We start from the raw sequence: 27,426 nt of genomic DNA, 5'->3' as shown, positions 1-27,426 counted from the left end.
CAGTTTTGCATGAACGAAGCAAGCACATAGAAATCAGATTCCACTAAATTCGAGAATGTGCAGATCGAGGGCTCATCAAAATTGATTACATCCGAACAGAGGAACAACTTGGAGACATCTTCACCAAGTCCCTGGCGCGGGTGAAATTTGAAGAACTACGCTCAAAGATCGGAGTTCAAATAGTAAGGTAGATATACTACAGGTTTAAGGAGGAGATTGTTAGATAAAACCTGAGTTTTACCATTCTTTCTTATTCACACGATTTCAGAAAATCGTCAGTTTGACCATTTGACAACACACGTCGAATGGATCACCAGAATTTTAGACTCAAATTTTGTAGGGAGTGGCACAGATTTAGTTGGCCACTCTCCAGCCATTTTTAGAATGATTTTTATTTTAAATAGGAGATTTGTTCAGAAAATAAAACAATATGAACGCAGTCAGAATTCAGTTAATTTTCTCTCTCCTTTTTTGTTACGCATTTTCTTCCAACAGCCAATTTCCTCTCACCGAAATTCTGTGAAAAACAACAGTGACTAGGACTTGGGCATAAGGACTATTGGCATGTTTTATAACCAATTTGAGCATGAAAATAGGTAGCTCGGATTAAGAATTTGAATATTTAAATGGTTTAATTATATTGCACGTTTTAGGGCTTTTGCTACACTAAATTCAACTCTTATTGATTTAAATTCTCTGTTAGGACTCTAGCATGATGTGGCCTAATGTACTTTGCTTGATATCCATAATTATAGTGATTTAATGTTATTTGTTGGAATATCTATTTATGTTCTGATTTATATTGGACACATATGTTATGCGTCCAAGAGGATATGTGTACTATTCTAATGAGCGTAAGCCTATGATTTGTGTTTCCTTTGTCCTTGAGTCACATTTATATTTTGTTATGACGATATGAGTCAATTAGGTCTATGTGTGGATGGTTAGAGCGTAGTCCTTAATTGTGACCTCGCCTCAACATGTGAGTCTACTTTGTAGGAATAAGACATCGCCCGCTTAAGGCCCATGTCACATTGTTGGGTACTATTGAGAGAGTAAGAAATGAGAGGCTAAATACACCTAGAAACTCGAACAAATCCTAATGGGTGTCTTGCACCCTTAGACTAAGAGGAAGTAGGGTATACAAACCTTAAGAGCTTATAGGGCTAGAGAAAACTCAAGCTATGGAACTGGCCAACTCTAGAGCCCTAAATGCGCCCATAACAACCTTGAATATGAGATATTTCAATGATAGTTTACAAATAAGTTGCTTACTGATTGAATTTGATGATCTTGCGCGTTTTTTTATTTTTGTCTTCTTCGTCTTCGTCTTCTTCTTCTTCTTTCTCCCGACATTTTAACTCGTCGATTAATTTGTATGACCATCGAGGAACTTTTTTATGGATTTCTCTTAGTCCAATCGAGTTTCGAGGACTTGCTTTATCGTTGTCGGGAGTTATAATTGCATCGAATAAAAATTTTAAATATTTTATTCGATCTTCTGATTCAATTTTATCTTCAATTTGTGGATAATTAGTATTAAGAAAGATAGTATGAATCTTCCCATTATTCTTTGTTTGTAGATTGTAAGTGTCCCCGTTTTCAATTTTGAAAATTTGTCACCCTCATAACTTGAAGTCTATACGGCGGTCTATGATTCAAAGTTTCGAAAAAAAAACCAAATCACTACAATGACACATTGATTATTATTTTATTTCACACCCATCATTCTTAAATATTTCATTTATAGTAAGCAATGAAAGAGAACTAGAAAATACAAAAGACAAAAATTTTAGTACTATATAGAATAAGTATACAAAGACCACTTCATTGATATATGAAAAGTTCGGTGTACTCAATTGAGCCGTGACTCACAATAGCAACCTAAGAGATTTAAATTAGATGGACTAAATTTGTAATTTAACCGAAAATTAATTTTTAGGACGTATTTCTTGTTCTCTTTTTATTAAGGAGATATAGTGTAACGACTCGACTTTTCATACACAGCGGTAATTTTAATTTTAAAATAAAATTACTCAAATGAAGTAATTTATTAAAATCATGCACGAGTACCCATTCAAAGAAAGTTTAAAAACTGAGTTTGTCTCCCTAACTCCCAATAAACTAGGTGTTCTTTATTGAAAACATCTATCAATGAAAACATAAAATTTTTGAGCTACGTTATGATTGATTTCTTCATCCTGCTCGTTAATTTCGTGCCACAGTCTTGCCTGAAAAATCATTTTAAAAATAGAGGAAGTATTAAAATATTCAGTAAGGGATTCCCCTGATGGAATCAAAATACATAAACCATCATATGACATCAAAAAAAATCAAGGGACCTTAGTGGTTAATTACCCAAAACACATTAATTTTCTGATGGAGTTAATATAAGGGGAAGCAATTTGGATCTTAGGCACTCTTAGAATATCAATTATAGTAAATAACTAGCATGTTCACAAGTATTAAAACTCAAGGTCTTTGAGTTAAACCTTTTGTAGTTCAAATTCCTTTTTCCTCACGAACCGATTTCGAACCACCACTAGTGTCTTCTCCACTATTCTCCGGCCTTAGAATGGGATTGTGGAATCCAGTGAGTGACTAAACTTGGGAGGAATTAGTATATATGAAGAGAGAGTTTGTGAGAGTTTTTCTCAAGGTTTTTTCAAGGGAGACGTTTCATGTACCTTGATCACTTTATTTATAGAGTCATGTTTGCACGTTCATGCAAATTTGATATCACTAAATTTTGACACTCAAAATTCCACTCAAATTTGTGGGGTTTATTTTGCAAGCATGGAAGTTTTGTTAAACTCAAAATTTAACTAAAACATTTTGACTTTCTTTATTTTAATTCAACAATTAATTTGAATAATTAATTTCAAATTAGAGTAATATTAAATGATTAATTAAACTATTGAATTAATATTTAAGATTAATTCAAATGTCAATTTCAATCAATTCGGACACATATTTGATTAAAATATTTAAATCTTATTTAAATATCTCAGATTCTCTCTTTTTGTTAATTCGTAAATAAAACAAAAATGCGGTTAAATATATCGTATATATATAGCGCATATTCCCTAATTTGAATTTGAACACTTCGAACTCACTCGTTAAATTGTTCTATGGTTTAGTCCGATATGAGCTAGCAAAGGGACCTAATGGACCTATATTTCATGGGCTCCAACGATCCAAGATTAACCGGTTAAACTCATTAACCTTGTTAACGTTAACTACTAGGACACTCCAATATAGCCTAGTAGTTACACTTCTCTCACTATAGATATATTTTTGTCCATTTAATAGAACCATGATTAGTAAGTCGATCCTTCATAAGTTGTTCATAACTAGAGCTGGGTCAATTTATCGTTTTACCCCTGAAGTTACTTCTTGTTCCTTATGTTCCACTGATCCTCTAATGAACAATTGGTTTGTGGTCCAACCAGTAAACCGAATCCCTCTCAGGCCAATGAGAGGGTGGGGCCCCTTGTTCAAGACCTAAAGTCAATACTTATGGGAAATACCTCTCTTCTATCCCTAAAAGTGGGTAGGAGTGAATTTCATCTTGCACCCCACGTCCCCAACCATTCACACAGTCTTACCCCTGAAACCCTAAAATGGGAGGCTTATTGAATCGGCGAACTCGAGCTACTCTCACCCATGCAAACCTAAAGATAATTTCGAATAAACAAGAGTTCATAAATAGCTTAGGATTAAGATCGAGTTTCCTAGGTCATCGAATGAAAAGAAAATCAGTCTCAACAGTAAACGATTATAAAATGAGAGTGATTTTCTTCATGGTCCAATCTTATGCAATACTCATTGCATAGGATACCCCGACTCACATGTCTCCACATGTACAATTTAGTGATCACATTGTTTATATCATATACAAAAGTAGGTTACATCCATAGTGTCCCTAGGATAAGATACTCAGCCTTATCCCTGAACTATAGATCGAACTTGATTCACTCTTGTCTCTACATATAGTTCAAGTAATCATACTATAGTCAAAGTGTTTTTATTTTATTGAATTTAGATTAATAATTGTAAAATTCATTTTATTCAATAATAATCTTTACCGAATAAACATCAATAATAACTTTATTGAAAATAGAATATGTTTTTGTTTACAAACTATAAGTTTGAGGACATAAAACCCAACATTTTCTCCCACAAGAAAATTAACATCCCTCCTTATTCCTTAAAATGATTATCAATGATTGGTTACCCGATTCACACGTGTAACCTTTACCTTGATAATCATTTTAAGCAATCACCCTGCAAAGTGACCATTAGTGGCTAGTTACCCGATACACACAACGTGTAACCCTTACCACAACCACCTCAATCATCAAACATAATATGCTAGGTCCCATACTTTTGTGAGCAAACATACATCATGTCACACCACTCACAACAAACATATTTTAATCATCGAACATAATAGGTATGCAATAGGTTTCAACATATTTATTTTCATGGTCAACATATCATAATATCATACACCACACAATAACAAACATATTTAACCTTTTTTTAGAAAAACAAAAACATTTAAGTTTCAATAGGAAGGTCCCTTACTTGGGTCCTTTCTAATCATCCCTACAGATATTGGTCAACTCCGACCTAGATCGAGCCTACTAACACTAAAATTTAACCAACCCAACTTGACGTGATACAACTACTCTCACGAATTATAGAGTTTTATTGCTTACCTTCTTCCTACGTAGAGGTTGGGTCCACCCCAACTATCCAAAAAAAGAAACCATATTGAAACTTTGTTGGTTGACACATTGTACCTTGGTTACTATTAGGGACATTTAGAGGTGAATATTAAGAGTATAATCCATTTAAAATCGAGATTGGACTCAAAGAACAAGTCACATGAAAACTCACTATTTGCTCCTCTAAAGGGTTGCTTCGAAGATGGCGACAGTGTTCACTTGTGACAACAGTGTGGGTGACTGGCAGCGGTCCTCCGATGTGCGACAGCAACTAACGGTGGTGGCGTAGGACAATGTGGGCAATGGCAGCGCAGGTCGCCGTGAGCAATAGACGGCGACGACAATTTAAAGAAGAAGATGATAAAGAGGAAGGAAAAGGCAACGACTAGAGTTTGTGAGTGGCTCGCTAGTCTCGGGCTTCGTGCTCTGTGAGGTGAGCAGCTGGCTGAGTGATTGACTATATGTAGCTGAACCCTAGGGTTTATTTTTAATGTATTGAGCCTTGGGCCCATAACTTGGGCTTTACAATAGAACCTTGTACCATGAGCGGTTGTGTGTTCCAAATGATGATGAACTAAAGGTAAGATCTGATAAGAATTACGGTGTTCCAAATGTTCCAACTGAACCTATTACACGAACCAAGACCAAGAAGATTTAACAAGCCTTCATTCTTCATCTACAAAATTGGATAGGCTCGATTCAATCATCATTTCATGTGTTACAAGCTGATTCAATTGAAAAATGACCATTTGGAGCTTCAGAAGAACGGTTGAAGTAGCGGATGAAGTCGCAAGCATCATTTCATGAGTTGTTAGAAAACTTTAATTATTATTTTAATTTCATAAGGTTTGTAGTGGTCAATTTGACTTCGTCTTTGTGGAGATTTAAAGGGATCGGGATTAAATTCTGGCCACTAACTTCTTTATTTAATCTCGATCCCCAAAAGAAGTTAGTGACCATGATTTAATCTCGATCCCCTTAGATCACTACAAAAGACGAAGTCAATTTGACCATTACAAATTTTATGAAATTAAAATAATAATTAAAGTTTTCTAACCATTCATGAAATGATGTTTGCGGCTTCATCGGCTACTTCAATCGTGCAAATATTCACTTATGAGCTTCAAATGGTCTTTCCTCAATTAAATCAGCTTGTAACACATGAAATGATGGTTAAACCGAGCCTACCCAATTTTGTAAATGAAGAATGAATGTTTGTTGAATTTTCTTAGCCTTGGATCGTGTAATAGGTCTAGTTGGAACATTTGGAACACCGTGATTCTTTCAAGATCTTAATCAAGGCTCACTACTCGTCATTCGCCCTACATCTCGGCAGTACCAAGATGTATCAAGATTTGAAACGACATTATTGGTAGCGGAATATGAAATGTGATGTGGCCGACTTTGTGAGCAAGTGTCTAGTTTGCCAACAAGTCAAAGCTCCAAGGCAAAAACCAATGGGATTACATCGCCATGGACTTTATCGTGGGATTACCCAAGATGGCCAGAGGGTACAGTCATATGGGTCGTGATTGATAAGTTCGCAAAGTCAGCATACTTTCCGTCAGGAAAGTCCACCTATTCGGTGGATAAATGGACTTAATTGTACTTAAGGAGGTGATAAGATTGCATGGAGTACTCGTATCCATTGTGTCAGACAGGAATCCTCGTTTTACAGGAAAATCCTTCAGCAAGCATTGGGCGAATAGAGTTTAGCACAACGTTTCACCCACAGAGGGATGGGCAAACTGAACGCTTAAGCCAAATTCTAGAGGACATGCTACAGGCATGTATGCTAGACGTTGCCGGTAGCCGAGACACGCACTTAGTTCTTGGACCCAGACATAGTGCAAGCAACTAATGAGGCTATTCAGAAGATAAGGACTAGAATGTGTTCGGCTCAAAGCAGACAAAAGAGTTATGCCAATGTGAGATGAAGGGATTTGGAGTTCGAGGTGGGGACAAAGTATTTCTTAAGGTGGCCCCATGAAGGGCATTCTTAGGTTTGAGAGCAAAAGGAAGTTAAGCCCACGGTTCATTGGATCATTTGAGATCTTGGACGAGTGGGACAAGTAGCTTACTGATTGGTCCTACCAACTGTGCTTTCAGGAGTCCACAATGTATTTCATGTATCGATGTTACGACTATATATAGCAGACTCATCACATGTGATGGATTTCAAACCCTTACAATTGGATAAAGGTTTGAACTATGAGAAAGAATTCGTGTAAATTGTGACTAGAGAAGGGAAGACCTTATGTAGTCGAGAGATCGCGTTTGTCAAGGTATTATAGCAGAATCATCAGCTTGAAGAAGCCACTTGAGAACGAGAAGAGAAAATGATGACTAAGTACCTTGAGCTTTTTCAAGCAGGATGTAGCACACACCTTATGCATTTAAGTGAAGCTCTCGAGGACAAAAGTCTCTTTTTAGGGGAGTATTGTAAAGCCCAAGTTCTAGGCCCAAGGCCCAATACATTAAAAATAAACCCTAGGGTTTAGCTACGTATAGCCAAACCCACAGGCCCACCTCACAAAGCATGAAGCCAGAGATGAGTCAACCACTCACCTTTCCTTCCTTTTTATCATCATTTTCTTCTTTAAACTTTAGTCGTCATTCAGCGCTCACGTTGTCCCACCCCGCCACTGCACGTTGAACGACCACCACCAATCCCCGTCGCACATCAAATAACCATTGCCACTCACCCACATTGCCATTGCGAGTTGAACACTGCCGCAGTCGCCAAAACCACCATTTAAAGGAGAAAACGGGGAATTTTCATGTGACTTGTTCTTTAAGTCCAATCTCCATTTTGAATGAACCAACCCTTAATGTTTACCTCTAAATGTCCATATAGTAACCAAGGTACAACATACCAACCAACGAAATTACAACGTGATTTCTTTTCTAGATAGTTGGTGTTGGACCCAACCAATAACTAAAGTACAACATACCAACTAACGAAATTACAACGTGGTTTCTTTTTTGAATAGTTGATGTCGGACCCAACCTCTACGTAGGAAGAAGGAAAGCCATAAAACCCTATGATTTGTGAGAGTTGTTGTATCATGTCAAGTTGGGTTGGTTAAACTTAGGTGTTTAAATGTAGGCTTGATCTAAGTCAGAGTTAGACCAATATTTGTAGGGACAATTAGAGAACTCTCTAGGGGAGAGACCCTCCTATTGAACCTAAATGTTTTGTTTTTCTAAAAAAGATGGTTGAATATGTTTGCTATTGTATGGTTGCATGTTGTATAATATGATGTATGTTAACCATGAAAAAAAAATATGTTGAGACCTATTGCATGCATATTATGTTCGATGATTGAAATATATTTGGTGTGATTGGTGTGACAAGATGTATGTTTGCTCACGAAAATAAATGTTTTGGGATCTAAAGCATGCATATTATGTAGGTTAGACGCGGTGTGTATCGAGTAATAGCAATTAATGATCACTCTGTGAGGTGATTGAAGAAAATGGTCATCAAGGTAGGGTTACACGGTGTGAATTGAGTAACCAGCCATTGATAATCATTTTAAGGAGTAAGGAAGGATGTTGATTTTCATGTGGTAAAGTTTACACGCTATGTGAATCAAGTAACTAGCCACTAATTGTCACTTTGCAAAGTGACCACAGAAAATGGTTATCAAGTTAGGAACTAACACTTTTGGTTTTAAATTTTTATGTTGTTGAATAGTTTATTTAGATGGCATGTCTTTTAAATTTTCATTAAAGGTTGCCCCAAATGATTTTAATAAATTTCTTCCTTGGCATATTTTTTATTTATTTTAAAACGGTACAGTCACTTTTTTTGGTAAGAAAAGTCAGAAGCAGTGTGTCAAGGAGGACGTTGAGCCTTGAATGGGGTGGATACCGGGTGATGTGCCAGCAAGAATGTTTGGCCCAAAAAGGTGGTGGATTGTGAGATCTCATATAGATTGGAGAGATGAACGAGTACCAAGGAGGAGGTTGGGTCCCAAATGGGGTGGATTTTGGGATCCCACATAGATTAGAGAGGGGAAGGAGTGCCAGTAAGAACACTGTGCCTCAAAGGGGGTGGTAGATTGTGAGATCTCACATCAATTAGAGGAAACTAAATCTCTCCCTAGCCGGGATATTTTAAAAACTTTAAAGGGAAGTCCAAAAAAAAAACTTAAAGATAATATTTGTTGGCGGTCAGCTTAGACTATTACTTAGAATTTTATTTTACAACTAATAATGAATAATGGTGCACTCAAATCTCGAGAAAACATCCAAATCAAGAATACAAGTATAAGCTCGACCCTCGGTACTTTAATATCTAAGATAATAACACGCAGAGACGAAACTGGTAACAGTGGCATCATCAAGACGCTACAGCAACACCCTGTTTGAGGCCCCCCATAGATCTTCAGACACATAAAGAACAGAGTTTTCCCAATGGCAGTCTATAACTAATGAACAAAAAATTGAAGCTATAATAATATCATCTAGGTACTATACGCATCTTCAGAGCCTCAGAGCATCTATTTGATTTTTCCTTAAAAGCAGTCTTAGTTGAGGATTTCAGCTGGTTGTTCTACGAGTTATGACTAATTATGTTTTCGATCCCGATTCGTAGCTAGTTCTCATCCTCATCAGATAGAGAATGCCTTTCGAAACGAACCGACTTTTTTCATTCATTATGAGAACTATTGCAGGGCTTCAGTTCACACTGATATGAAGATAATGCTATAAATGTATGGATGATATGCATTTTTCCAAGTACATAAGCTAGAGAATTGGAATTTTGCATACTTAGCTTTCGAGCCGGAGTTGAAGACGGCCGAGTGCTGACTTTCACGTTGCGATACTCCCATAAAGCACTCCGTTTACTGTAGAGTTCCATTTATTAGATCTTGATAGCCAAAACAACCAGTAGAGAAGAATTGAATAGTACATAGGGAACAGCCTGACTGAATAAGCTGATGCCAGATTCTGGGCAGCCTATCTAAGAATTAAACACGGTCGATCGAGCTAGAAGAAAGAGAAAAGAAAACGCGTCGTCCAGAATAACCATCAAAATATCATCATCAGTAGTTAAGGAATTTAAAGAGTATAGGATGATCAAAAACCAGGACAAGCACCAAAAAACAGGAATTGAGCATCTCAATCCTAAACATAGGACTAATATTCAGCCATATACTTCCAGAAATGCACCATTGAAAACTATAGCATGTAATTGTCCTGATCGACCTCTCGCTAACTAGAGACGCAAGAAAAATGAGAAGGGATCCAGTAAAGCGTATGAGAGAACCTGTTATAATGTTGGAGGCATGGTAAGCCGTGAAGAAAGCTTTTATCTCATCCTGCTTCAATCTTTGCTGAGATGCAACAAGTTAAAAGGTATTAAAAATGGGGGCATGTCAATATGCACCACCACAAACTTTCAGTACGGTCATCATCCAATCCTTGGAAAGGAGACCATCTTTATCCCCTTGAGAAGAAATGTAATCGCCCGAGTCCACCGTTAACAGCTATTGTCCTCTTTGAGCTTTCCCTTCTGAGCTTCCCTCAAGGTTTTAAAACGCATTTTCCAGGGAGAGGTTTCCACACCCTTATAAAGAAGGTTTTGTTCCCCTCTCCAACTGATGTGAGATCTCACAATCCACCTCCTTGGGAACCAGCGTCCTCGCTGGCACACCGCCCGGTTTCTGGCTCTTATACCATCTGTAAGAGCCCAAGTCCACCGCTAGCAAATACTGTCCTCTTTGGGCTTGTGAGATCCCACATCCCTCTCCAACGGATGTGGGATCTCACAATCCACCCCCCTTAAGGGCCCAGCGTCATCGCTGGCACACAATCCGGTGTCTGGCTCTGATACCATCTATAACAACCCAAGCCCACCGTTAGCAGATATTATCCTATTTGGGTTTTCCCTTTTAGGCTTCCCCACAAGGTTTTAAAACATAGATGCTAGAGAGAGGTTTCCACACCCTTATAAGGAATGTTTCGTTCCCCTCTCCAACCGACGTGGGATCTCACAAGAAAGAGATCGCACCTAGAACAAAGCGGTTCACCTCTTCGTCATGAAGAGAGAGAGGAACTTTTCTTCCAAAATAGAAAGATTAGAGAGCAAACCAAGAAGAGAAGAGAAAAGGAGAAACTGAGAAAAGTGGAGCAGTGGGTTAGTAGGCAAGCATATTTGGTCACCCTCTTGAAAGATAAGAGACTAACAAAGGGCAAAACGATCATCAAGTAGGTTGAAATGTGCAAGTTCTCACCCACTCAATGTTACTCTTCTTTATCCATTACATCTCAAAGCAACAATCCCAAATAAATTGGACAGAAGAGACTAACAAGGCATTATCATCTCCATAGAACCAAAAGACAAGACAATTTCATTAACACAGATGCTGAGGATTCAAGATACAATGATATCCAGATAAGTTCACAACTTGCAGAAATATAATATATACACAAGGAACAGGGAACAACGACAAGATCGATAAGAACTTTATATACACGATAACATCACGAAGAATCAATAAACTAACATGAACATAAAAATCAATGCATAAAATACGACCACTGGATGCTACCAGTTGTCTCTAACAATTTTTGACTTTTCAAGAATGAACTTCCCTTCTTTATACTTCTGCGACGCCTCATACGCCCTCTCGTATTTCCACCCGAGCACCTCACGACAGTCGACACAATGCACATCAGCAACAGTGTGGAGACCCGTCATGAGATGTCGATCTTCTTTCGGTCCCACTGTGATGTTCATAGCATGAGAGAACAGAAAAGCACGCCCATGTCTTCCCTATGGAGAAAATTCAACACAAAACAGTATTGGATAATGAAAAAGTCAAGGGCAAAGTTTCAGAAATGCATTTGAAATCTTCAAGGTCATAAGAACCTAAACTTCTAATTGGGGTTTGGGCGATTAGCAAACCCTTTTGAATTGATGATCAAACACACACTAATAAGACTAAACCAATCAATAAAAGGCTTAGGTTTCAATATCATCACCTGAAAAGCTTTAGAAATAATATCATCGTGCAACGCAACATGGTTTCTACAATTACAGCAGCTGTATAAACGAGGCCCCAACAGTTCAGCCATTGATCAAACAGATAAAAGCCCTAAACGCTTCTCCTCCTAAACAACCATCAAAGCAAAAGCTTAAAAGAGATTCAAGGCTTCCATCAAGAAACCATGAGATGGATCATCAAAAGCTCAATAAAGAGTGTTTTTACCTACGATGAATTCAATGGTGACCCAGAAATCTGCAGAAAAAGACGAGCAATCAAAAAGGGGTTAGCGTTCAAATAAACAAATAACATAATGAATCAGAGACAGGGTGAAGATTTCAACAAATAAGACGGAAAAGAAAAGGGAAAAAGTAATAGAGAAATAGATGTAGTGAGCGACTGAGCGGGACAGGATTATGAGGGGTAAAGAACAAGAACACCAATAATGGTGTGAAAGGATCGTACCCAAAAGGCAAGACGTGGAAATCCAATGAATCAAAGAAAAAGGAGAGAAGGAAGAACCTTAGGCCTTAGGGTAAGGCGATGAATTAAGAGTAGATGTACATTTTTTTTAGTCTCTCGAGTGAGTTTAGCTCAAGTTCTTAACAATTTAGTGCTAAAATTTTGGATTTGATTTTTATTTTTTCAAAAAAATATTCTCTCATATCTTCTTTTGTTCGCTCATGATCATCATCGCCATCATCATAGTTCATTGCTTCTTTTCTTCTTCTTCTCTTTTTCTTTTCATTTTTTCTCCGTGTTAAAAAGTTCAAATTAAAACGATGAGAAAATACCCTTTATTTCACTGTTGCTAACTTCATCTAAATCTCTTTGGGCTACGCTTTTTTTTTTTTTTGGCGAGAAAATACCCTTCATTTGAACTTCATTTATTTCACAGTTGCTAACTTCATCTAGATCTCTTTGGGCTACGTTTTAATTTGAACTTTTTTAAATACCCTTCATGTGATTGACTATAATAATGGTCTAAATTACTTCAGACTTTTGAAGGTTTAAGTTGGTGTCGATTACAACGTTATATTGATGTTCATTTGACGTTATGTGAAGACTCATCCCGATCGAGGTAGGGAATCTCTATTTACACGGAAAATGGAAGAAAAGAGTGAGGAGTGATTTCTCCTAACATAATAGGTTTGTAGTGAGATGTTTTATTTTTTTTTTTAATTTAAATTATATTAAAAAATAAAATAAAAAATATTTGAAGTATATAATATTTAAATTTGGATTTGTTTTTATCTCAACAAAAATAGAGGGAGAAATGAAGATGATGGTTTCGTGGAAAGGAGACAAGTAGATAGTGGGAGAGAGATTTTTCTTCATTTTCATTATTTATTTATTTATTTATTTATTCATTCTTAAACCGGAAATTAAGATCACATTAAATTATTTAATAAAAAATTAAATATTGAGGGTGATTTAGTGGATGGGATAAGGCTTAGGAGGAGTGATCGACAAGGAAGCAAAATCAACCCATCCAATTCAGTTTTTATTCTTATTAGGTTAAATTATTAAATAATATTATTAATTTAATTATACCAAATTTTTAAAAGTTTCGTAAGGTTTTTTCAAAACAATTTTTTTTTTTTTTTGAAACTAATTCTAATATTATTTTGTATAACTAATTTTATTTTTATTATCCGAATTAAGTGATTATTATTTATATTATTTAGTGAAGGAATAATGACTAGATAAGTTGAATTATTAGTAATTTTCTTTAGGTTCATTTTAATTCATAAACCCTAATAAAAAAAAAAAAGAAAAGGAGAAGAACTTTTTCTCCCCACTTAACTGCTTCACCTTTTTAATAATTTTCTTCAATATTTTATACCTAACTTATCTTCTTTTTGCCATTTATTATTTTACCAATTAAAGAAATGCCAATTTCAAACATTTATAGCAATACTTAAGGGCTAAATTTATACATTTATTTTACTACTTTTTAACACTATTGAATTTCATCGTCTATCTTTCTAAAACTATATTTTAGCTTTCTTGATTGAAAACGCCTTTAGTTTGAAATCAAAATTGATTTATTTTTATAGCTTGTTCTAAACAAATCAACCATAAATGTCATTATAAAAACAGTATTTGGAACATCATAAAAATACATATAATTTTATCTAACAAAATATAATTTTGAAGATTTTAGAGATCATTAAGTTAAAAAAAATATATATATTTTTTTAGTACTTGAATAATGTGAGCTCATTTGAGCTCTAATTAATTTAAAAAATAGTCAAACTAGCTGGAACTAACTGACATGTATTATTTCTTTTGAAGTCCAACGTTCAAATAATAATAAAAAATAGCGAAAAGAACCCAAGCTCAAAGGGTGAAACTAATAAAATAAAAAAATTTAAAAAAAAACTCGTTGAATAAACAGAAGCAGCCAACACCATAATCAAACCAGTGTGAATAATTAGGTTAAGAGAGAAAAAAATGATGACACTAATTAGGCAAAGAATGCATAACGAAAACTTGGAATCTTTGATGAACAAGTACAGATAAATCCAGGGTTGATGAACTCGGAAAATTCTCCACAACAATGGCTGAGGAGATCCCTAAACAACCTACTACTTAAATGACTTATGAAGAAACCAAAAAAAAATTGATGAAAACAGAAATTGTAAACTAAGCCTTTACCTGTTCTTTCAATTTGTTTCCTCGGATGAGCAGACCACTATTCGTGTACTGTTTCATTCTTCAAATATTGTACCAGCAGCTACTCAAGAAGGAAGCTGCTGCTGCTGCTGTATACAGATGAATTCAAGGGTTCATGTCCTGACCTCCCAATAAGTACCGGTGGTCCGTCCTTCTCGACATCACTTAGATGTTTAAAGGATCGGTCTCAGTATTCTTTACGTTTATTCCCCATTCAACACTCTCTGTAACACGATCAGGCCAATAGAATTAAGTGTCAGTTTAATTCATGATATGTTTCAAACAAAATGGGTATGTGTGTGTGTTTTTCTACTCTCTTTTGGGTCATGAAGTGTGAGATCTCACATTGGTTGGGGAGGAGAACAAAACACCCTTTATAAAGGTGTGGAAACCTCTCCCTAGGCATTTTAAAAACCTTGAGAGGAAGTTCGAAAGGGAAAGCACATAAAGGACAATATCTACTAGCAGTGGGACCGTTTCATTAGGTGTCTGGATAAGAAAACGCTTAAAAATACTTTTGAAAACATGGAAGCAAATATTAAAATCATTTGCTATAAGAACACCTTTGACGACGTGTTTATGTTTAATGTAATTTAGCTAATACGATTTAAAAAGGGCTCTCAAAATACAACTTTACTAAGTGGGGAAGTATAGTTGGATTATTTATCAACAGAAACTGAATCTAACAAATCATTAGCAATGCAAAAATCTTAGCATTTGAACAATATACTTACTTGGTTTCTCAGCAATTGTCTGAAGCCGCCTCTGTAAAATCGATGCCACAAAGAGGAAAATGGAGCACATGCCAAACATCACAGTGATGGGGAAAGCATCCACCTTCAAATACACAAAAAGAATAATAACAAAGGTAAGTGACAATAAAAAAGAAGTGGGTGTTCATATTATTTTTTATGGCATCGATCCAGCAATTGGGTGAAATTTGTCACATTTGTTTGGGAACTGCTTGAATGCAACCCATAAGTTAAAGACGAGCAGACAACATCGAAAATAGAAAGCTCTTCCCTGCACATGCTAATGACTGATTGCATTATGTTCTTCATGTCAAACAACATATGGAAGGTTATTCAGTGACTTACATTATACAGCACAACACACACGAAGATGTTGAGGGGAATGCGGAAGAAGTTCATGATGGTGCTTCTAGCCTCCTCAGGAATGTACTGGGATCTCATCTTCATTATGGAAGGCCAAAATATACCAACACAGGCCTCAAAAGCACAGAAGCCAAGCAGCTGAATACAGCCTGCGAAAGAGATGCTTCCACCTTTCTCACCTGATGGAGCTACCAAGAACTGTCACAACCAGAAAAGTCAGACAAAACATAAACAAGCATTAATGAAAACCAGAACTAACTACTAAGTGGAGAGAAAATTTCCTTCCACATACACTGGTCACGATCGGAAGTACAAGAGAGGCAGAAGAGACAACGAAAACAATCTGCATGTAGCTCTCAACTTTTGGTGAATTTCGAGCCATCAACCTAGATGCAAGGGAACTTCCGAGCATTGAAGCCAACATAAATGTTGCAAAGATAAAGCCATGGGGGATATCCTCATTATTTGGGCTAAGAGCAGGTGTCCAGAGGAACACAAAGGTATACATCGAACCTTCAAATAGAGACTGAATAGCACCCAGCAGAGCGATCTTCTCATCTGATCCACAGAAAATTTAAAATGATTTCAGATATCTTCAAGAAAATTAGTCAGTTCAGATTCTTCTCTTTTCAAGGGGAAAAAATTCAGTGGACATATTGTATGGAGTAATGCTTAAAACTCATGTGTGAACGGGATATATAAATTTATAAGATTGCTTTTTTGAAGTATTTATGAGTGGCGTGGGATTTAATTGCAAAATACTAAGGAATTAAGCTTTCAACAGTTCCCAGATTTTGCAGAATTTAAAAAGAGAGAACCGCATGGGTAATGCTACTAAATAATATATGCAGTCCAAGAACGTGTTTCATGCAAAGCTAAAATCCTTGCTAAGCATTGGACTTTCAGGAAATGCAATCAACTAAGAAAAAGATTGATGAATGAAAATCTGAGAGAATACCAGATGCGATGGCAACAGCAGCACCCCTGAATTGGGTGAGCAGATCCTTATTCTCTGATATATCTCCATAGTTCTCAGTCCAAGATGACATAATAATGGCCATACCAATTGCAAGAAAGCATGCAGCGGCATCAAAAGGTGCCACTGGTCCAAGAGACAGACTATCAACAAGTACATTACCAAACAACCCAGCAAGAATTGCAATAAGACCATTGCCGAGGAATATAGCCTTTGAGAATGTAATCGACAACCATTGCTGTTCAAAGCCCCTCTGCAGAAAGGAAAGAGAATCGAGCAAGAAACATGTTAATATTATTTAGAATTATCAACCAATGAGCACAATAAGTGAGAATAATCATTAGCGGGACACAATTACAAGTATTAAGCTAATTAACTAGGGAAACAGAAAAAATTCTCCAAAAAGATTGTTACACTGCATATTAATGAAGATGACATTCCATCCAATTCATAGAATCAGTCGCATTAAGGTGACAAGCGTTCAAGATGGAAGAAGTTATCTGGCTATGATATCATGTTCATGAGTCAAACCAACTGGCAGAAAACTCTTTAGTATTTAACTAGTGAAATAACACTGGAACGAAGTGGAATAAGAAACCAAGGGTGCGTCTATGGATATTTCTATCATTAATTACAACATCCGCTAACTCAATTTGCAAAAGACAATGACAAACATTAGAGCTTATTGCTGTGTATAAGGTGATTGTGATTTCAATCATCACTTGGTGGTCGTTAGAAACATTGAATCCAAAGGTCTACGTTGATAGGTTGATGTAAATTTTATTATTGATTCATATTCGTAACATGCCCAGTTGTTCAGCAGAAAACATCATATAAGCAAGCTAAACAGAATTTAAAGACAGTGGCATGGAATCCTTGCCTTATTGTGCTCTGCAACAAGCCATGACTCAAATGCTGAAAAGAGTAGTGAAGTGGCAATACCTCCCAAAACACGGCCCAACATTAGAACCTTGTATTGAGGAGAATGCTTGGTAATGCAACTCAGAATGTATGTAATACAATAAGTAATGCAAGCCCTCCTTCGACCTCTGAATTCAAAAACATTGATGCATCAGTTATTAGAAAGAGGTTTCCCTCAATAAATTTGATGATGTCAATCAATGTTAGAGGTAAAAGAAAATGACTCACTGTTTGTCAGCAAGAGAACCAACAATTGTACCAAACAACATGGAGGACCCAAAACCAGCAATGAAAAGCTGACCGATCTCTCCTTTACCAAAGCCATACTGACTGTAAAGGTAGTATACGTATGGTCCCTGCAACCAGTCCCCAGCTGTTGCCACATAACCAATAACACATTAGATAAATCATTACACATGATATTGATGGTCATAACAATAAATGAACACAGATTTTCAAGGTAAAAAAAAAAAAAAAAAAAAAAAATTAGACAAAAGGCAGTGCCATTATACACTTTTAAAGGAACGAGCACATAGCAATCATTTCACATCATGAACCGTCGGTGGATCCAGATCCAATGCTCAACCAAAGAGAGGTAAGAGAAAAAATAATCGGCATCTCCAAGACACTTCATCTCAACCTATCAGGAACCAATTACATCTCTAACTGGAATAATTACCGCTATGTCCTCTCTTAGTTCCACCACTTCTCAACGCGAGAAGATCACCGACAAAATGCGCACAACTCTCAACAAAAACCTCAACAATCAAATCAAAAACACAGATCGCAACAAAATAATAACAACACAACAGCAAAAAACCAAACAAATTCAGATCATACCGAACGGAATCAAGAACAAAGATTCACGCAAAGCACAAACACGAAAACGAAAAACTCACAGTTACAGACAACGATTAACAAGAATTGAAGGAGATCCGAGTGAAAAACGGAAGCAGATCTGGATGGAAATTAAGAATCAAAATACGCACCCATCATGAGAGAATAAACGAGAAGGTAATTGTTCTTGAAGGAATTGAAAGCGGAGGGCGTATTGATCCGGTCCTTGTTGTTTTTGCTGAGCTCCAGAGCTGCAACAACTAGAGACATTGTTCCAAACACCAAAAAGTAGAAAATCTCCATTGTAGCAGAATGAGAGAAAGAAGCTCCCCAACGGGCGTCCCTCTTCGTACAGAGTGTGAGAGCTTGAAATGGCAAGGGAGAATGAAGATGAAGGCGTTTGTTATATACTTGGGAGTGTGTTAAATTAATTACTTAATCCCAATTTTAATTAATTTTTCATTTTATTTTTTAATTTTAATAATAATTATAGCTATTTTATTTAATTTAATTCCCACGACTCTTCAAGCATTTTCGAATCTTTAATTGTACGTTTGACTTTTGTGTTAATAAATCGAAAAAGAAATGAAGCCAAGCGCGGCCGTATAGTGACGCCGTAGCGGATTATAACCCACCACGCGTTTTGAGAGCTGATGTGGATTGATGCACACGTGGCTGATCATTCTCCGTCCGATGGGGTATGAAGTTGTCGGTGGGGATTACTTTCCTTCGCGCGTAGAACTCATACGGTGGATCACACGCGCGGGATTGGATTATCCCTCTTTATGTGAATTTGTTCATACGATGTGGATGTGCAACCAATGAATGCAGATTACACTCTTTTTTCTTTTATTTTATTTTTTTAAATCTCCTTTAGGTAATAATAAATAAATAAATAAAAACTTAAATTATATAACCAATCAAGATTAAATTAAAGACAGGCTGGCATGTCATGCTCCTCATAGTCATCTTATGAGCTTACATTTAAAAAATCAAAACGTTTTTAAACGAGAGCTTTATATTTAACACCATTTTTTTTTCTACGATCGAGTTGATATTTATCTTTATTCTTCAAAAATAATTTAAATTACTATCGTATTTGTTAAATAATACAAGTAACTTCGGTTCTTTATATGAACGCTAAGTATTTGTTCAGGATGTGTAACATCCCATCTCCATGATTAAGAAATTCTCTGATAGTAGGGTCACGTTACTTGCTTCTCACTCCTCAAGAACTAACATCAATCTTTTTAATATGTTTTGTCTTCACTCACTTAGTGCAAGTCACCCAAAATATTTATGATTGAGCCACAGAAAACGAAGACGTACTTTGTGTCATAGTTGTACTTTTTCAACCGTGTGACATTGTGATCTTGACATGCTCACACCCAACTTTAAGGGGAACCCAAACCTCATATTCATTTTCCGTCCGATTTTGTGGCTTTGTCAAACCTTAGATGAGATTTGTCTTTGTTAACCAAACATCACTTGTGTGAAATCCAAGTTTGTTCGATCACACATGCCGCCTATGCGTGTGTGTTTAATCATCTAACATCATCTTGGTTCACAATTAACATGACCCTCATGTCTTGATATCATCCCAAGTCACGGGGTGTGATCGGCCATCGCAACTCACTCGGTCATGCCGTCGAGAATAGTTCCATTGTCATTCATAATCTCAGGACATTTTGAACATCCATCCATCCGGGTTCAATCAAGACATTGGCCCTCCCATGTCCATATCATGTCATTTATAGACATCGTACCCAATAGTAGGTGCATAGTTTGAAACTCCCCACACATGGGGTGGGATGCAATACCACACCCATGTCGTCCGGTATTGTTCTTAAATAACTCATTTCTAAGGAAGTCGTCTGAAACACTCGTCCTCGCTATGACACACACATGTACCACAGGGTAGCTCGCTTAAACTGCAGAGCCCAATGGTGGTTTTGAGACATTTCCAAAGTAGCGATGTCGTAGAACGACCGTCTGGTGTCCAATTGATACCAAATTTTGTAAGCTTTCATATTTTGTATAGACGATGCATGCCCAAATTCTCTTTGAAACCTCGATTTTTTAGATTTACGCCCATGGCCCTACTTGGCCATTCAACAAACTTGTATTCGACACTCTTGTCTACTCGTTGCCTTTATCTTGCACATGTCTTGTCATCTTATGTTCAATACTCACTTTATGTGGCGTGTTAAATGATGCATTGTCCTCTTCGGTCGTATCATGACACTCGTTTAGGATCTCACGTGGCCAGATGTGCGCCACTTGAAGGTGATTGCTTCTATTATAGCAACCGGAGAGTCACAACCTACACTATTCTCCAATAACAATGTGACACTTTGGAGTAACTTTCCATCCATTCTTTCATGCCCTTTCAAAGCAGAATATTTGTTTTGTTTTTTTTTTTTTGTTTTTTTGTTTTGTTTTTTGTTACATTTCTGAATTACTAGAATATAATCTTTGATTTTTATAATCAGTTCTTCTCCATAGAGTGAGAATCCAGACATTCTTCATTTTTTCTCAGTCCCAATTTCAAAAGCCCATACAGTTTTCCCATACTAAGATTATCTTTAAAAAAGAAGCGTCTAGATCCGATCTCATCCTCATCATGAATCGCCGATCCACCGCCCGTCCATTTCAATCCATTCCGGTCCCTCCCGTCGCCATCGCCGCTGTAGATTTGCAGAGCAGTAATGATGGATTTTAAGGCCCGAGATGGCGAGCTCCGATTAGCTATCATGATCTCACCAATTTCAGCGGGGCTCATGCTGGTTCCACTCTGAAAAACCTCCTCCACCTGAGAGAAGAGCTTGTGATCCTTCACCCCCAAATGGCTTATAGCTAAAGTCTTGAAGGCCGAGAAGTCACACGCCGGAAAATGAAGGTGCACGTCCACCCGTCCCGGCCTCAGCGCCGCTTGATCGATCCCACTTTTGTCGGTCATCGTGAACACCACCACACGCTCTTCACCGCAGTACGATGCGATGCCGTCCATGAAGTTCAGTACACCCGACGCGCTCGTCGCAGTCGATCTCTTCATCAGATGCCGATCAAGATCCTCCACCAGAATCAACGACTTCGGCGTCGTTTGAAGCAGCAGGATCGTCATGTCGGAGTCGCTCGAGATTTTCGACATATCGATGCTGTAGATGTCGTACTGCAGAAACTTCGCCATAGCCGCCACGAAGCTCGATTTTCCCGTCCCCGGCTGACCGTAGAGTAAGAAACTTCGTTTCCACACACGGCCTAATCTGTGATAATATTGCTTCGATCTCAGGAACTGTTCGAGGTCGGATTTTACCTTATTCTTCAAATCGATGTCCATCACCACTGTACCGAATGTCGCCGGATGTGTAAACGGCACCGCCATCCAACGTCTTGCGCAGCCGTCCGCAGTGATATACATCTTGATTTCCCTCTTCTGTTGTTCAATCTCATCGGATATCGAGAGGATGTGTTGGAAGTACTGACGGAATACCCTTCGTTTATCGTCCTTCCTCAGCTTTAGAACGAATGAAAAACTGCTGTTCTGCCGATGATGATCGCTATGCATCTCGAGTTTCCATCGGAGTTTCGCCCCGAGGAAGGAATCGTGGACGGTTAGATCGGAGTCGAGGCGGAGGACAATATCGCTAGGTTTTGCACCACAGAATAGGTTCGTGAAATTGGAATCCTCCAGAGAAGGTAAGGAATGAAGGTAGGCATGTACACGAAGGTAGAGTTGATTCGGCTGTAGATTCTCGTCGAATTGGGGAATTCTGTAGTATTGGTAGGCATGGAAATAGTCTGTAATTGATTGAAAACCCTTGACCACCATGTACAACAGAGATGTTTTGGCTATAAAACGAAGAACCAAAACAAAAGCAATGGCGAAGAAGAAGGAGGAAGCTACTGCTGTACTGAAAACCGGCATGATCAAGAACAAGAAGATGAACAAACAAACTATGGAGGGATTTGGGAAGGAAAGAAATGGGGATTGGCCATTGAAGAAGAAGAAGATGGGAAGGAAGTTATTTTAATGAAAGAAGATGTGCTATGGGGTTGGCTCTGACCAGGGAGAGTTGAATTGAAAACTTCAGAGGGGAGGATTTGGTGGGTCTAAACTATTCAACAGTGATTTGTTTAGTTTAATAACAACTTGTTTGAATTGAATTTGCAGAGGCGTGTGCGGCGGGAGGAAATGAGATGGATTAGAACAGAGAGATGGGTTTGAATCGTTCAGCCAAAGCCAGAAACGAAGTGCATCATCTGCCATCAAAGGGGCCGCTCCAATACCACATGGTATGCCATTCTGCTGCTCCTCCTTTACAGGTTATTAACAAATATTACTTTCTGCTGTTGTTGGTTGGTTGGGATGTGTGATACTTATCCAAATAGTGGCCGATAAACCTATGGATTTAGTTCAAACATGATATTAAATGTGAGATTCCATATCGGCAGGGGAGGAGAACGAAACAATCTTTATAAAGATATGTAAACCTCTCTATCAGATGTGTTTTAAAAATTTTGAGGAAAAACTCGAAAAAGAAAACGCAAAGAGGACAATATTTGCTAGGAGTGTTGGTTCATTACAAATGGTATTGGGAAAAAACTAAAAAAGAGGACAATATTTGCTAGCAGTGATTGGGTCATTATAAATGGTATTAGAGTCAGGTACCTAGCCGATGTGCCAACGAGGAGAGTGGTTGGTTCATTACAAATGGTTTTGGGAAAAACTCAAAAAAGAGACAATATTTGTTAATAGTGATTGGGTCATTATAACTGGTATTAGAGTCAGGTACCTGGCGATGTGCCAACGAGGAGATTGCAACAAGGAGGTTGGGTAATATTACAAATGGTATTAGAGTCAGGTACCTGACGATGTGCCAACGAGGAGGTTGGGTAATATTACAAATGATATTAGAGTCAAGTACCTAACGATATGCCAACGAGGAGGTTGAGCTCTGAATGGGGTGGATTGGGAGAGGGAGTAGACACAAGACAGTGTGCCAACAAGGATGTTGGGACCTGAAGGGGGGATTGGAAGGTCCCACATCGATTAGAGAAGGGATGGAGTGGACACAAGGCGGCTTACATTGGGCCCTAAAGGGATAGATTGGGAGGGGTCCCACATTAAGGGTATCGAGTGATAGGTTGAGGTGTGCCAGCCATGTAAATCTATCAATATTGAGAATTTTAAATTCGACTAGAGAATATTAATTTTAAGAGATACTCTCACCAATAAAAAACTGTTTTTTCCAAAATTTGGTAAAAGGTTCAAAAGCTGTTCAACGAATTGGAAAACTAAGCAAATACATATGCAAATAACATTAACATTAGAAACAAAATTTTCGTATGAATTTGGATGAATGAAAGATGTCTAAATTCATCTCGACCAACTTAATTTATTCTATTTTACGTATATATTCTTATAGAAAAGTCACGAGTGGTTTGAGAAAAAATTTATTCAAAGTCCAAATTCTTGTGTAGATCATTAAAAAATTCACACATTTTTGTTCCTCAATTTCAAAGGGGACAAGACACAAGCAATAACCTATGAGAGAGCCAAAAGCCAAGAATCAATCAACCAGATAACCTTAGATTCACAAACTTCCATTTCATATTATGCTTTTAACTCAATAAAATTCGAGGATGACCCAGTTCCATACAAAAACTAATGAACGGGTTAAGCCACGGTTCGATTTAAGCAACTTTTTGATTTGAGACAAACCCTTTGAATCAAAGATGTATTTCTTGTAAACCCGTGCTAGTTAATACGAGTTGGGAGAACCATTGATGATGTCAGGGATTTCTTGAATCTCGAGTATCGATTGGATATTCAAGATTTGGGAGACGACAAGCTTGGAGAGTTCACTTATTGCACAGATTGAACCTTGTACTCACCAGCTTCCCTGTGTCCTTCCCCCCACCCTGATGAGTTAGAGCTCAATCCAGTGTATTCGCTTGCAACAACCTTTGTCTTTGTAGATGTAGCAAGAGCCTTTTCCAAATCTGACTGTGACATTGGCCTTGGCTCCTAAAAACCGACACGTTATGTGAAGGTCAGTAACATTCCATGCCCTACTCATAAATAGTGAGCGAACTCTTGCTCGATCGCAATATAGAGACCCGAAACTTCGTCACGAAGACAGTACATAAACCCTTGTACCCTTGGACCTCATGTAAATGAACTATCATAATAATAACATCAATCAAAAAGCTTCATTTTAAAAAATCAGATTGTCTAGCTATCATGTTGCCGATGCTCAAAGGAATACTTTCATGAGTCACTTTCCTTTTCACCGTCCATTCTCTCTACTAGACAATAATAGGCATTATATCTATCTCATACGCTCTTCAAAGATGAAAACATAGATGATCTGTGAGATCTCACATCAATTGAAAAGAGTGTCGAAATATTCTTTATAAGGTCTGGAAGCCTCTCTCTAGTAAACACGTTTTAAAAATGGTATTAAAGCTAGACACCAAGTGATGTGCTAGAGAGGACGTTGAGAGGTGGGCACCGGGCAGTGTGCTAAGAAGGACGCTAGGCCCTAAGGGGGGTGGACATCGGGTGTCGTGTCAGAGAGGATGTTGGGTCTTGAAGGGGGGGTAGATAGTGATATCTCACATCAATTGGAGAGAGGAACGAGTACCAGCAAGAATGTTGAGCCGTGAAAGGGGTGGATTGTGAAATCTCACATCGGTTGGAGAGGGGAACAAAACATTCTTTATAAGGGTATGAAAATCTCTTCCTAGAAGACGCATTTTAAAAACTTTGAAATGAATCTCGAAAGGAAAAGCCCAAAAAAGACAATATCTACTAACATTAGACATGAATCTCATCTCGGAAGCAATCTAAACGATGACTTAATGTAACTAATTGGTTATCAGCTCAAATATCTCAACGACAGCAGGAAGAACAAAGAACTAAACAAATGGGAAGGAAAGAGAATAAGGTGATAAAAGTACTCACAGAAGATTGTTTCCCCTTCTTCTCTTCATCAAGAAGATCCCTGACAGGAAAATAAGCAGCTTTCTTGCATAGTTCAAGAATATCCGAACCCGTGTACCCCTCACACAACCTTGCCACACAGTCATACTCTATATTGCTTTCAACCCGCTCACCCTTCAAAATCACCTTTAATATCTCTGCTCTTTCCCTCCGGTCAGGTATTCCAAACTCAAAAGCTTGTGGAAGACGCCGAAGTATAGCTTCATCGAGTTCGGACGGGCGATTCGTAGCAGCAAGAACCATCACACGAGCAGTCTCTATAAGAATAGATATGACATATCACAACCAAAGAGCTGCTATTATGAATAAAGAACCAGAAAAGAAGTACAAAATAGGCTAACTATGACTAACGATCTGTGGTAAATCCATCCCATAAGGCCATGAACTCGGTCTTCATGTTCGTCATTGCTTCATGATCTGTAGTTCGTCGCTGACCCAGAAAACTATCAACTTCATCGATGAATATAATAGCAGGCTGGAGCTTATAAGCCAAGCTAAACACAGCAGCCACTGAAAAGTCATGTCAGGCAACAACCAATCAAGCATAAATAGTTGATAAAGAACCCCAGAAAAGCATCAACAAGTCCCTAGACTAACCTAGCTTTTGAGCATCGCCAAACCATTTGCTCATCAGATTTGAAATTCTGCCATTAATGAAAACAGCACCAGACTCCTTTGCAATAGCTTTTGCTAGCATTGTTTTCCCAGTAACAGGAGGTCCATACAACAAAACTCCTTTCTGGGGACCATGAAGCTTCCCAGTTGAAAAATAACTCAGGCCTCTTTAGTGGAAGTATCACCAATTCAATTAAAGCTTGCTTGATACTCTCCAGCCCTCCAATGGAGTTAAATTCCACATCAATGTGATCAGGGTTTATAACATCACAGGCAATCACATCCTGGTTAAAATGTAAGTAAGCTACGAGTAAAACAAGAACAAGAATGGTTAGAAATCACGAATTTCTACAATGGTATGATATTGTCTACTTTGAGCATAAGCTCTCGTGATTTTGCTTTGGGCTTCTCCGAAATGTCTCATTCTCATGGAGATAGTATTCCTCACTTATAAACCCATGATCTTCCACTAAATTAGCTAATGTCCCCTCGAACAAAGTATTACTATAGAGCCTCCCCTGAGGCCCATAGAGCCCTCGAACAACCTCCCCTTAATTGAGGCTTGACTCCTTTCTCTGGAGTCCTCGAACAAAGTATACCATTTGTTCAACACTTCAGTCACTTTTGACTACACCTTCGAGACTCGCAACTTCTTTGTTTGACATTTGAGAATTCTATTGATATGGTTAAGTTAATGACATAGCTCATAAGGCATCATTCCAATAGAGATAGTATTCCTCACTTGTAAATCCATGATCTTCCACTAAATTAGCCAACGTGAGACTCTCTCCCAACCATCCTCAACAAGAATGAGAACGAGAACGTAAAAATTCCTTAAGAATTTGAAGGGCAAAACCAATTGAATTCAACTCATCAGATTTCTCAAAATGGAATCCCACATAACCAAATTCATAAAACTTCACAGGAATACAAGAGCATAGATAGATTGTTTACAAAAAGTAAAGAGGCGTGAAAATAAAAGACCTCGTAAGGGTTAGTCTGGATGAGAGGGCGGCCCAAGCGTTTGGCAATCTCCTTCTTGTGCTCAAGAGCCTTCTTGGAGGCCTCACGGTTGGGATCGAGGTGGCGTAGGCCAACGAAGAGAACCAAGCAGCTCAAGGCGGCGCTGGCTGCGTAGAGAACCAATTCCTGCACGAACCTCGTCTCGGACGATCTGCTCCTCACAAGAACGGGTGAAACAGGGAGTGGGCGCTCCCAAATCAGTTAGCAGAAAAATGGGACTGAGATTCCCAATGCCCAAAAAGGGAAGAAGAAATTGATTGAGGTGCGCCTGGAGGGGAAGGAAAAAGTCACCCATTATTCTTTAAATAAATAGATATGTTTGTTCCTAAAATGCCTAAATTATTTTTCTAACCCATTATTCTTGAGCAGATCCGTTGCTACTCTATGCTCCGCTCTTGTAATTGATAATAGTATTATTGGTTCTTTTGCTACACCAAGAAATTGTTCATGAATTGAGCTTGAACACATATTTGGTGCTTGCAGTTTTTGCTTTTTTTTTTTTTTTTTTTTTTTTTTTTTT

The 27,426-nt window shown here is 37.8% G+C and overlaps 3 protein-coding genes, 1 long non-coding RNA gene and 1 pseudogene across 10 annotated transcripts; all 5 read right to left on the bottom strand.

The window, feature by feature from the left end:
- Positions 1 to 9,364: 9,364 nt before the first annotated feature.
- Positions 9,365 to 10,312, bottom strand: LOC111472992. The gene is made up of 2 exons (XR_002715524.1): positions 10,012 to 10,312; positions 9,365 to 9,731 (listed from the first exon to the last, which is right to left on the bottom strand). It is a non-coding gene; the product is annotated as an uncharacterized LOC111472992 (long non-coding RNA).
- A 756-nt stretch (positions 10,313 to 11,068) lies between these two features.
- On the bottom strand, positions 11,069 to 12,324 carry LOC111472989 (protein yippee-like At4g27745). Of its 7 annotated transcripts, none has more exons than XM_023118593.1 (4): positions 12,197 to 12,324; positions 11,957 to 11,986; positions 11,730 to 11,858; positions 11,069 to 11,520 (listed from the first exon to the last, which is right to left on the bottom strand). In XM_023118593.1, the coding sequence occupies exons 3-4, from the start codon at positions 11,820 to 11,822 to the stop codon at positions 11,293 to 11,295; spliced, it is 321 nt and encodes a 106-aa protein (XP_022974361.1). In that variant the 5' UTR covers positions 11,823 to 11,858; positions 11,957 to 11,986; positions 12,197 to 12,324; the 3' UTR covers positions 11,069 to 11,292. The 7 variants fall into 7 exon arrangements, with proteins under 7 accessions (XP_022974361.1, XP_022974367.1, XP_022974362.1 ...); XM_023118599.1 differs by having other exon boundaries at positions 11,069 to 11,515; positions 11,730 to 11,790; positions 12,197 to 12,286; XM_023118594.1 differs by having other exon boundaries at positions 12,254 to 12,286.
- Positions 12,325 to 14,182: 1,858 nt separating this feature from the next.
- LOC111472980 (molybdate-anion transporter-like) lies at positions 14,183 to 18,653 on the bottom strand. The gene is made up of 8 exons (XM_023118585.1): positions 18,412 to 18,653; positions 17,651 to 17,795; positions 17,382 to 17,550; positions 16,484 to 16,754; positions 15,818 to 16,083; positions 15,508 to 15,723; positions 15,145 to 15,247; positions 14,183 to 14,634 (listed from the first exon to the last, which is right to left on the bottom strand). Exons 1-8 carry the CDS (start codon positions 18,560 to 18,562, stop codon positions 14,576 to 14,578), a joined length of 1,380 nt encoding a protein of 459 aa, XP_022974353.1. The 5' UTR covers positions 18,563 to 18,653; the 3' UTR covers positions 14,183 to 14,575.
- A 2,064-nt stretch (positions 18,654 to 20,717) lies between these two features.
- On the bottom strand, positions 20,718 to 22,681 carry LOC111472967 (AAA-ATPase At2g46620-like). Its single transcript, XM_023118564.1, has one exon. The coding sequence runs from the start codon at positions 22,185 to 22,187 to the stop codon at positions 20,748 to 20,750; it is 1,440 nt and encodes a 479-aa protein (XP_022974332.1). The 5' UTR covers positions 22,188 to 22,681; the 3' UTR covers positions 20,718 to 20,747.
- A 1,147-nt stretch (positions 22,682 to 23,828) lies between these two features.
- Positions 23,829 to 27,426, bottom strand: part of LOC111472976 — a 5,083-nt pseudogene continuing 1,485 nt past the window's right edge.

The sequence above is a fragment of the Cucurbita maxima genome, unplaced genomic scaffold (genome assembly GCF_002738345.1).
Source record: "Cucurbita maxima cultivar Rimu unplaced genomic scaffold, Cmax_1.0 Cma_Scf00095, whole genome shotgun sequence".
Classification (NCBI taxonomy): Eukaryota; Viridiplantae; Streptophyta; class Magnoliopsida; order Cucurbitales; family Cucurbitaceae; genus Cucurbita; species Cucurbita maxima.
Note: the sequence above shows the minus strand (reverse complement) of the source record. Positions and strands in the feature narration are given on the sequence as shown.